At 36.0% G+C, this 12016-nt stretch overlaps 1 protein-coding gene across 1 annotated transcript in view; it reads left to right on the top strand.

Moving 5' to 3' along the window:
- The window catches only part of NRXN1 (neurexin 1), a 1268129-nt gene extending 1259072 nt beyond the window's left edge, over nt 1-9057 (top strand). Inside the window, 1 exon segment of the mRNA XM_055119847.1 lies at nt 5686-9057. Coding sequence (XP_054975822.1) covers nt 5686-5993 — 308 coding nt within the window. The 3' untranslated portion in view covers nt 5994-9057.
- Nucleotides 9058-12016: the final 2959 nt, after the last annotated feature.

Raw genomic sequence — 12016 nt, 5'->3', positions numbered from 1 at the left:
GTCATAGTAATCTAAAATAATTTTCCCAGCAAATCTGAGGCAACGTTACCATTTAAAAATCTTATATTTAAAATATTTGTAAGCAGAATAATTGTGGTTATTTATTTATTTATTTTTGGTACCACAAGGCATTCCGATAAATCATTTGTACTTACTGTCCATTTCCCACTATGAATTATTACCTGAATTGACTTGCTGTTCATGATTTAATACAGAAATATGTTAATGGCTATACTAAACTTTGTGATATCAAACTAATTCCCATATTAATGAGACAGTGAGAAGAAAGAATATTCATGGCACTGAAATGCATGATTTTTAATAGATCTGACTCAAAGTAAGTCAAAAGTAAAAGTTATTAGGGACCATCAGATCTTTATAGATATTTGAATATTTAAAGGATATTTGATGATGATGGTGATGATGATGATGATGATGATGATGATGACGATGACAGCATGTGTGTGTATGTCTGTGTGTGTGTCTGTCTGTGTGTGTGAGAGAGAGACAGATAGTGAGACAGAGACAGAGACAGAGAAACAGAACTTTCCATTTGTCCTTTAAGATAAAACTTTTTGTCAGTACTCTGTTTTATTTGTGGCAGTATACACAATAACTTCTGAATCTTTTAGACAAAAATACTAGCGAAAACCAAAAGTTGTCATGTCATTAAGGTTGAAATGCGTGTGCTCTCCCCCTGTACAGCACCGTGACTGTTTACATTCCTTTCCAGGTAATGCTGAAGGACATTAGCGGGTACAGAGGAATCCTGTATAAAGTGGAAGTAGAATCACACAGGAACACTTCGATTAATAAAACAATATTTTGGTCTTAGTTCTCCCATAATTATGATTAGGCTAATTTTTTTACTTGATGAAACATTGAAATAGCATTTAAATTACCTAATATCTGGTATCTTTCATCTCTGTTTTTGCTTCCCTTCCAGGGAGATAGTCTCAAAGCAAAGTGAATGCCACCACCCCACCAAGGGTGAAAGTGTCCCTAATCCTATCAGGGGATTCTTAAGGTGTGGTGGTACCCACCAGCAACTCTCCTGATACCAGGCCCAGTCCAATGAACAAGATTATTTTAGCATAGTTTTATCTACAAACCAGTTGATGTTGGGCCATTCAAGGACATATTGCTAATTTGTACATAATCTATTATTTAACCCCTTATTTACCATAAAGTTCTTTAACTACTTGTTTAGCATCCTTATCATACAAAGAAACCAAGAAGTAAAAGTAAATTGCAGTTTATTTATTTGTTTCTCAGCACAGCTAAAAAATATAACCTGCTGGACATTGTTTAACTTATTTAGAATATCTTTGATTTACTTTATTACAGAGCATAAAGGGAATGGAAAATTAGCAAATTCACAAAATGTTAAGAATTTCTTATGTTTCTCTAAATTATTTTTATTACAATGCTGTAAACAGTTAAGGGATGACTGTATTTATTTTTTATATAAATTTTTAATCAAATTCTATGCAAAAAATATCCTTATTAGTCACTTATACCCACCTATACATTTAAATTTATGTGAAGTTTCTAAGATTTCTTTTAATGATCATCAAAGTAAACTATTAATGGAAGCCAATAAGTAACAAATTTATAATTAATGAATACATTTCACTTTCTCTAGTCTTCTACTGCATGTCTTGAAAGTTTACCATTAACATTTTAGTATATAAACATTTCTAATCTAGAGCAGAAGTTAAGAGAAGTGTCACTTAGTATTCACATCTGATACATAAAGAAAATAATATTAATTAGATATGGAAGCAAGTGTATTATTCACTTTTAATAATAATTGAAATGATATTTAATATTTTATTTTGGATGAGTAAAATAAAGTATCATTTTTTAGGATTTGTGCAAAGACAGTATGATATTGAAAACTTTAGTTTACATATGGATTTTATTGAGATATTTTTTTAGCCCTAACCAACATATTGCCCAAGTGCTAAGAAAAAAAAGTGAGTATTTCACTTAAACAGGTGATGTTTATGAAATGCTTACAAGGCAAAATTGAAGTGTTTTCAGTTTTGCTTTGGCCTTTGCAATTTTATTCTAATTTTAACATCAATCCATTGTTTGTGTGCTACATATCAGCTGGTTTTTAAAACAAATATTTCAGTACATAAAGGTGAAATTGGACAGACCCAAAGACAGAGCACGGGATGAAGGCACTTGTGCTCCATGTGGCTGACCCCATTCCATCCCTGAGCACTGCCAGGAGTGATCCTGAGTCTGGAGTAAGTTGTGAACACAGCCAGTTGCGAGATTCAACCCTCCCTCCACGCCCCCCCCCCAAGTATATTAGAATTCTTAGACAAAATAGTGTATTTATGGTACCAATTCATAAATTGAAGATGGATTTTGTATTCCTCAAATTTAAAAATGACAGGACAGAGAGACAGTATGGGGTTAAGATGCTTGGTGTGCATCTCAGTGACCCAGATTGAGTCCAGTTTCAGTTCACATGTGTCCCTGAAGCAATAAGAGGAGACGTCCTAAACACAAAGCAAGTAATAGCCCCAGACTACCAGGGCTGCAGCCCCAAACACAAAAATAAATAAACTTTATTGCCTTTTATATTTTCAAAAGTGTATCCTGCATTGCATTCAAGCGTTGAAGGCTTGCTACCACAAGCTGTACCGATTAGGACTTTACAGCCATTCTGCTCATTCTTTTCTTTAGGGATATTTATGAAGAACGTGTTGACAATGCAAGCAAGTATTCTGTCTGGTGAAAGGGAAATAACTTAGGTAAAACCCCTTTTATAGCCCTTGAGACACCTTGGTGAAAGAATGCTCAATGGAATGAGCAAGTAGGAAGTTGTCATTTACAGAGCATTAGCAGCTGAGCTAATTGGCCAGCTTGGGCAGAGGAACTGTGTTTAAAAGAGAGCCTGCTGCCTTTGGTCTGTCAGGGAGTGACAGGAGTTCCTGCTGTAAGTTCTCTTCTTCTTGAGAGGAAATTAATTTTCTGTAATCAAATGCGGTAGATTATAGTCTTTTCTCCTACTCTGACCACAGAGGTAACTTCCAGGCTTTTTTATTCAGCAACATTACGTGAGCTTTTGTAAAACAAGCTGTGACATACTCTGCTTAGAAAGACTTCATCTGCTCCATTTTGTAACTCCAGATCACAGCATATTGCCACTTTGAGACAGTAAGCTATTACTTCTCCTGGGACTATATTTGCAAAGCTTTATTTGGGGATGGAAAGAAAGTGACAGCAAGAAACCCACATTTGGGCAGGAAAAAAAAATCTTCATGGTATTTTAAAATGCAATTACAACAATATACATTTGAAACTCAGTCATAAATATCTTTGCAACTTTGCAATTCACTGATTCAATTTTTTAAAAAAAGAAATTAAAAATTATTTAAAAAATGCATTTTCAGGGGCCAGAACCATAGCAAACCCAGGTCTATCTACCCTGCCAGGAGGAATACCTGAGCACAGATCCAAGAGTAAGCCCTAAACACCGAAGGGTGTGGCCCCCAAAATTTAAAAAAATATAATGAAATGCAATTTCAAAGGAGTGTGGAGATGGTAATGCTCTCAGTAATGGATAGGAACTTTTGTAAAACTATTATTTATAATTTTTGGTTGATCTACCATTGGTTTAGAATATTTATACATTTCAGAAGTACAGCTTTATAACTCCAAATTGTGGATAAGCATCACCAAACTCACCAACAATAAAGCTATTTAAATGATTAGTAAATTATTTTTAACAGTAATGAAATTAAAGGACAAATTTTAGTCTCTCAGACTTCAGTCCCTCATCACACACCCTCATACAAACACATACATACATAGACTATATAGTTATGTGATTATTTTAAATCAATGTGTGTGATTTACAAAGAAAGGTATCTTCAGAATTATAGCATTTTACATGCATTACGAACTGGACCGATTGTACAGCAGATAAGGCATTTGTCTTGCATGCAGCCAACCCAGGTTCGATTCCTCCATCCCTCTTGGAGAGCCAAGCAAACTACCAAGAATATCCCACCAGCACGGCAGAGCCTGACAAGCTACCCGTGGAGTATTCAATATGCCAAAAACAGTAACAACAAGTTTCACAATGGAGACGTTACTGGTGCCCACTTGAGCAAATCGATGAACTAGACGATAGTGCAGTGCTACACCCATTACGTCAGAAAAGTATTCTGTAAGACTAGGAATAGGATGAAGATCCAGGGAAAGACAAAGCACAATCCACAGAGAAAATGGTATACTGTTAGAAATGATAGCCCATAGGGACAATGCCTTATGTTAAAAATGAGATAGAATCCTTTCTTTTCTTTTCTTTTCTCTTTTCTTTTCTTTTTTCTTTTCTTTTCTTTTCTTTTCTTTTCTTTTCTTTTCTTTTCTTTTCTTTTCTTTTCTCTTTTCTTTTCTTTTCTTTTCTTTTCTTTTCTTTTCTTTTCTTTTCTTGTATCGGGGAAGTTCCCCAATAGTGCTGAGGGAACCCAGAACCACTTTTGTTCATTGCCATCCAACCTCTGTTGGTTCAGACCCTGTGACACCAAATCCCACCCCGGCCGCCTTAGCCGTTTTCAGGGCCTCCAGCATTAATACTCAATGGCGCTTCAGTGGGCAAAGAGCATCATGTGAGGTGAAGGTGTGAACTCCGCTCCCATGCACGGAAAGCATGAGCTCCTCACTAGCTCCCCAGCTTCTATAATATTTCCTCTGTGGTTTCCATTCTTTTAAAGAGGGTTGATTTTATTAAGCGGAGGAAAAGAGGTAGCCACCTGCTACATGACCCCATCCAAGAATAAACCTTGAGCCTTTTTATGCCTGCCTAGGCCACACAGACAAAGAAGTAAAGCAGACTTGTAAGTGCCTATGAGGAGTTTCTCTAATACTTTGAAAAGATTGAATAAGGATTTTCTCAGTTGAGAAAATGGGTGGGAGATATCAAAACTTTATTAACTTGCAAGCACAGATGGTTGTTAAACTAACACAAAACTATTCCTTTCTCCTCCCAAATATAGTTTTTGGTGATCATACAAATACTACCAATGAATACCAGCATGCATACACAAACAAATAAGCCTAAATCAGAAAGAGATTTAGTTCTGTTTTAGTTTGTAAAGATGTGACTGAAATACTACTTTTAAAACCAGGCAATTAGACTGGCAAATTCCGAATGCTTGGGTTATTACGCTGTTCACTGCTGAATTCATTACAATACAAGGCAGTATGCTTTCTAAAGTAAATTTGATCTAAGTTTAGCTACTTCAATACACTGTAAGAAAATGTCTACACCCGCTTCAATTTAATCCTTAAAACGATACCCCCTAATACTTTAAGACTTTATGATTTTATTTTCCTTGTGGGGTTTACGATTTGCTTTTCACCGAATAGATCTATATGGCCCATTAGAGCTAAATGGAGCTTGTTTGGGGCTGCACATATAAACCCCGTCAACAAAATTGATCTAAAGGGAAAAGTATTTGGCAATAAATCTCTCTCTCATGTGTTTTGGTTCATGGGCCCAACATTTAGAGATCACGAGTCACAGGCATTGCTACCCGAAGCAACTTCTGCTTTCCCCAAGATAACAGGTACAGGAGTAGATGCACAGTAGTGACAGTGCGCTGTGGCATTCAAGAATCAGTAATTACCATGTGTTTTCTCTTCCCCTCTTTCCTATAGCCAACCCGACCCGAGCAGGTGGGCGAGAACAGTACCCAGGACCAGCGGAAGTCATCCGGGAATCCAGCAGCACCACGGGCATGGTGGTGGGCATAGTGGCCGCGGCAGCCCTGTGCATCCTCATCCTCCTCTACGCCATGTACAAGTACCGAAACCGGGATGAAGGCTCGTACCATGTGGATGAGAGCAGAAACTACATCAGTAACTCAGCGCAGTCCAATGGGGCTGTTGTAAAGGAGAAACAACCCAGCAGTGCGAAAAGCGCCAACAAAAATAAGAAAAACAAGGATAAAGAGTATTACGTCTGATCGCAAGGTCTTCAAAGGACCCTTGTATAGAAATAGTCTTCATTTTATCTGAGACATAATATAAACTTATTTACTTTCCTTTTTATGAAGCACATACAAAAGAAGACAGGGAATGCAATCAGGAAGGAAAGACTGTTTTTAAACAAACAAACAAACAACCCCAAGTATCTCATGCTCTTGTTTCTCCAAAAAAGAAAAAAGAAAAAATAATAAAACAGGGGCCAATAAATTCCCTAACATCCACAGTGTTTTCATTTACTCTTCCTGTCTTTATGTTGCTGGAACATTTCTAAAAGACACTGATGACCGCACGCATTCATAAAGCAAAGGAGTATTATTACATCAAGGCACAACACAACAACAACACAAACACAACACACAAAAAAGAAGCTACCTATGATCCCGGATTTAGCCAAAGTGCTAGTGCTTTCCTGAGAAGTCAGTTAGTCTGATTGCCGGAGAAGACTGTCATTTTGAGGGACTCGACCTGCAAACATTTAGGAGTTTTCTGACTGGTGCATCTGGAGCAGTGGTTGAACTTGAGTTTGAAACAAGTGCTGGCTTTTTTGAAGACTTGTGTAGGAACACGTTCAAAAAGCCCCTTTCTGGTTGTGAGGGAAAAAAAAATGTACGGAGGCCTTATTTTTCAACAATGTGAAATATAAGGCACATTTTCACACTAAATTTCAAAATGAAAACAAGAGGGCATAGATGCAATCATTGGGAAAATTTTCATGCACGCTTAATATGTTATTACATATGTTTATATAAATCCATCTCTGTGTGCTTTCTGGACTGTGATAAGTGACGTTTTATAGCCTGTTGTATAGAAAATGCAAAATATATCTCTGCTCTTCAGCCATTTTTGGTAAATTCAATGTTATAAGTGTTGCTAAGTATAGGGAGTTTTATGACATCAGAGCAACAATTATTTCAGGGTTTTGGGTTTGTTTAAGTTGTCATTTTTTGCCACCATTATAAATTGCCACGATTACTTAATTTTTTAAAAAAATACAATGTAGTGTTTATTCTAAGGAAGATATGTATGAATGTATATAAAAACAAAACTCAGCTACTTTTTTCTTACATGTACAGCCTTCATTCTGTTGCAGTTTTGTTTTAGTATCTGTATGAAAGGTGTGAATTAGAAGGTAACATATATACATATGAACCTTATAACCATTTTTCTCCCCAGTAAATTCACATTTCCCACGTATATTCTCCAATCACACACGCACACACACACACACACACACACACAAATTCAAAGTAATCCATCAGATATGATGGATGACCCCAACATTCATATAAGAGCTAATTTACTGACAAATCAAAAGCAGAAAGGAAGATAGTTGTGCCAATGTATTGATGACAAATGGGGTGATTTGCTTCATTGATATCATGCTCCCAGGACACCATGAGATGATTTTAGTCCCTAATGAAACTGAACCTTTTCTTATCAAGGAGAATATCATTGGCTTATTGCTGTATGACCATGAACCATTATGTGGGCAGGTTATGGAAGCAAAATTGGTTCATCTTCACCTTAACCCTCGTTGTGGCAATGGAAAACTTTGTTTCCAACAGGATCATATATGTATGATCTGAACCTGATGTGCATGGTAATGATAAACATTTTTGGAAAGTAAATATGTTCTGAACTAAGAAAGTATTTTCAGTAATTTTTGATTCTGTATTACTATCCATTTAAAAATCATAATATGTTGATTACTGACTATTTTAACTTTTATTATTTTACACATATATCATTATAGTTTTAGTTTAACACACATTCAGTGTAGGAAAGTATATACACTTGTTTTGCATATTTTTCAATGATGTTCATAGCAATAAATTACTATGAGAAGATAATGCAAAGGAAATGCATTATTAGACTTAAATGACATCTCAATAAAAGTTGGTCACTTTACATTAATATATTCTAAAGAATTGGTCCATTTCACAAGAACAATTACCACCACAATTAGCTAAATCAGCAAAGACAAAATATTGCAAAACATCTTTTGTGTTATTTATTTAAGAAACAGAAATTGACCTGAATTTCAGACACATAAGACATTAGGATACATAGAAGTCACAGCAAATCGCCACTATTTATGGTTGCCAAGAATTTGTTGTACATGGAGTGATTTAAAGGCTTCTCATGGACCAGAAAGTAGAACTATAAAACTAAAATTGAATATTCATCACTTATGTTTCAGATTTTTTTCTTCCTTTTTTTAAAAAAATAATGCCAGGTTAAAGAATTCATTGGTCTTTTTTTGTTCCTGTTCTCATTCAGTCTTACTCAGGGAAAGTCAGTGAAATAAGAAGGTAAAATACATAACTACTTACAGCTTGAGGTTTAAAAAAGAAATGGTTGCTTTTCCATTTGATCAGCTGAATCTGAACTGGTTTCCATCTGGAAGTATTCTCGAAAACCATAGGCTATAAATTAAATTACTGTATTTTTCAGCAGTGTACAAGAAACAAGTTGTTTGGAATTATTTTCCATGTTCCTTTCCAGCATAAATTTTAAATTTGTATGCAATCATATAATAATCTAATACTGTCAGTAAAATATTTCTAATGTTGGCCTACACAAAATATAGTAGAATTTTCTTCTGCTTTCTTTCTTTTTGAGTAGGGAAAGAAGAATCTGAGCTAGGAGAGAAAAAAAGGCAAATAAAAAAAAAGCCCAAGTATTTCATACCAAATGTATCAGGCTTCCATGCAGAGCTTGCAGTTAATAGAGGATTTCACACTACCTGGCATAAATGCAACTACATCTCCAAACTGTAACTTTTCTGATTGAGTATGCTTCTTTTTTATTCATGTACTGTGTTGCCTTTAAAACCAACAACAACAATAATGTGTGAGGTGGTCAATCCCCAAAACATCAAAGAGAGACCAGGTCATCCTACCCTTTCTAGTGCTTTGTGTGATTGGGTATTAAGGGTTCTGTTTTGTTTCATTTTTCTGTTACAAGACCAATTTATCCATTATTGGAAATGCTAAGCAAGTGGAAATTACTGTTTTGTTAATAAAATATTTCTTAATACAATTGTGGATTTATTTATTTTTGAAGAATATGTATGACACCATTTTGGAACAATGGAATACTCTGAGTAAGGGTCTATTGGAAACAAAAGTACAGCTTAAAATAAGAATTCTAACTCTCGTTTTTTGTTATTTTTCAATTAAGCATTACTCTCATACTTAAAGACATCAGCATAAAATAGACTTTGCTTAACTCTGTTTGATATCCAGGAAGTTGAAAAATCCTTAGAACTAGTTAGAAATAGTTTCTTTATAAAAAGTTTTAATACCAGTGAAGGAAGACTTATATTTGTTAGCTGTAAATTAATTCTCTCATCAGCGAATCACTTGGCAGTAAAAAAGGTAGTATTATGAACTTCATGGAGGAAGCAGTGGAGACAGTGAGAACTAATGCTGTGCATGAAGTTTTTCTCACCAAGTTCAGAGTAATGCCTACCCTTGTTGCTGAAGTTTTCCCTCTTATTTATTCCAAATGTCACTAAATTTCCCCTTTCTATGACCACATCAGAACCACATTGTCTCTAGGTGAGAATGAAATTCAAAGTATTAAGTGATTTCTGCCTTCCAAGACTGGTTCAGATGACCTACTTTTAATAGGAAGAAACTTTTCACATAAAATGTAAAGTTCTTGGGTTTTGGCATCTAGGTTCTATGCCAATGGTTTTACCTCTACCAGGAAAACAACAGAAAATAAAGAAAACCTTTCCAAATGCATCCCTCAGAATAACAACACAAACTTTCACACTGGTTCTGACCCATCCAATAATTAGGCAATAATTAAGCATCTTTGCTTTTACAAAAAACAAAACAAAACAAAAACCTGGTTTGTGCTATCTTTTAGCAACTCCCAGGAAGTGGATTTTTTTTCTTTTGTGACAAGTCACAAAGTGAAGATAGCATTTGACATTTTCTTTGCTTTCCAGCAGCCAGTCTAGAAGCAGTATGTGCCCAGAGCAATAGCAAGTCGGGTACCACCAAGCTTCCCCCGTCCCCAGGAACCACATCGTACAGATTGTGAATCTTATCATCCCTGCTTTGACTACATATGACTGTTGTTTTAGGCTTGATGTATTATTTGGTCTGATTTGATAGGCTATTTGTTAGGTGTGGGAATGCTTGAAATGTTTTCCATATAAATTAATGCTACATTCTTCACTTTATTTTTGGTTAGCAAAATCTTTATACAAATGCCATACGTTGACTGTCATAGCAAATATGCCAGATTTCTGTGACACAGACTGAAAACGGGCTCACTTAACTTGATTCCAATATTTGTAGTAGGTTTGCATTATAGAAAGCTTCATGTTGGGCAACAAAAAACAACTTTGTTCGACTCCTGTTGACTTCAAAAGTTGGAAGTGAGTTGAGAAGAATGTTCTCTCAGTGGCTGTGTTCTCCTATGAAAGTGCTATTTCTTTAACAAAGGCATAAACAGCAGAAAGCTGAGTGCCTGATCTCTAGTTTTGTGGATAGGGCAGTTTTACTAGGAAACTAATGAAACTCAAGCGGCAGGCGCTGTCCCCTGAGCAGGTGAAAGAGATTTAGCATTGTCTTCACCTGGGAATTCTTTAAAGTTACAATTGGTAAAAACTGGTTTCTAGTCTCTAATTGTTCAATCATGATTTCCTTCTTATTCAGTGGCATGAAAATAGCCACTTTTTTTCATTCAACCGAGAACAATGTGATTTGAGAGCACTTTTCAAAAGATAGGTTTATGCTGTTCATATCTGTGAATAATTATTGTTTAGCCATTCTGGTGTAGCGTTGGCTTTCAGAAATAACTGCCACCCATGATTCAGGTGATGTTAATATGTAGATTTTAAGCTCTACCTTTTTTTCATATACCCTTTTTTAAAGAATATGAACAGATTCTGTAGTATCTGTGCCAAAAGAATGAAATTTGAGAGAATCAAATTTAGATATACATTCAACCTAAATCTGATTTGTGGAAAATTAATCCAATAATCAGAAAACTTAAGTGAAGGGTGCATTTATCTTGAAATCCAGTCTAAACATTCTCTAATTTTGTTTTTTGGGGGCCATTTTCAACTGAACTCAGGGTTGACTCTTGTCTCTGACTCAGGGGCCGAACCTGGTGGGGAATCCAGAGAACATATGTGTTGTTTGCATCCAGGTCGGCCACATGCAACGCAAGCATCATGTGTGTTTTACTACTGCTCCAGCCCCATACACATTCTCACTTTAATTTCTTTGGGGCACTGGTGATATGGTACAGATGTGAAGGTGCTTGCCTTGCATATGGCAGATCCTAATTTGATCCTTGGTAACCCTGAGCACAGTCCATTGAGTCTCCCACCTCTTACCCACACACATTTTTTTAATATGAAACTCATGAATTCCTATGATTTGGTGAGGAAATATCTACTATAATTGTAAACATTGAAGATGTATATGGACTAGCAGGTTTCATTTGTTGTAATTATTAACAAGTGTTCCAACCACAAAGTTTGAACAAGACAGATATTTATCAAATGAGAACTAGATTAAGAAACACATTTGCTACATTACAATTTTTCACTGCATTTATTAAAACAATGTGCTGCTAGTTCAAATATTTGATCTCAAAATTGACCAGTAAATAACTGTGGAAAGATGAGGGTTTTTTTCACTTTTGTTTCTTTTTTGCTTGTTTTGTCTATTGGGCCACACTCAGCTGTGTTAGGGAGTTAATCCTGGCTCTGCACTCAGGGATTATTCCTGGTGGGCTTGGGGGACCATATGAGATGCTGGGATTGAACCCAGGTCAGCTGTGTGCAGGACAAATTCTCCACCAACCCTGCTATCACTCTTGCCCCCAAGTTTTACCTTTTTTGTGTTTTGCTTTTTGGGCCACAACTGGTTGCACTCAGGGATCACTCTTGGCCATTGTAGAGACAAATAAGGGTGCCAGAAGTTGAACCGGAGCCTGCCATGTGCAAGGCAAACACCCAGCCCACTATACT

Source organism: Sorex araneus, chromosome X, assembly GCF_027595985.1.
Source record: "Sorex araneus isolate mSorAra2 chromosome X, mSorAra2.pri, whole genome shotgun sequence".
Lineage (NCBI taxonomy): Eukaryota > Metazoa > Chordata > Mammalia > Eulipotyphla > Soricidae > Sorex > Sorex araneus.
Note: the sequence above shows the minus strand (reverse complement) of the source record. Positions and strands in the feature narration are given on the sequence as shown.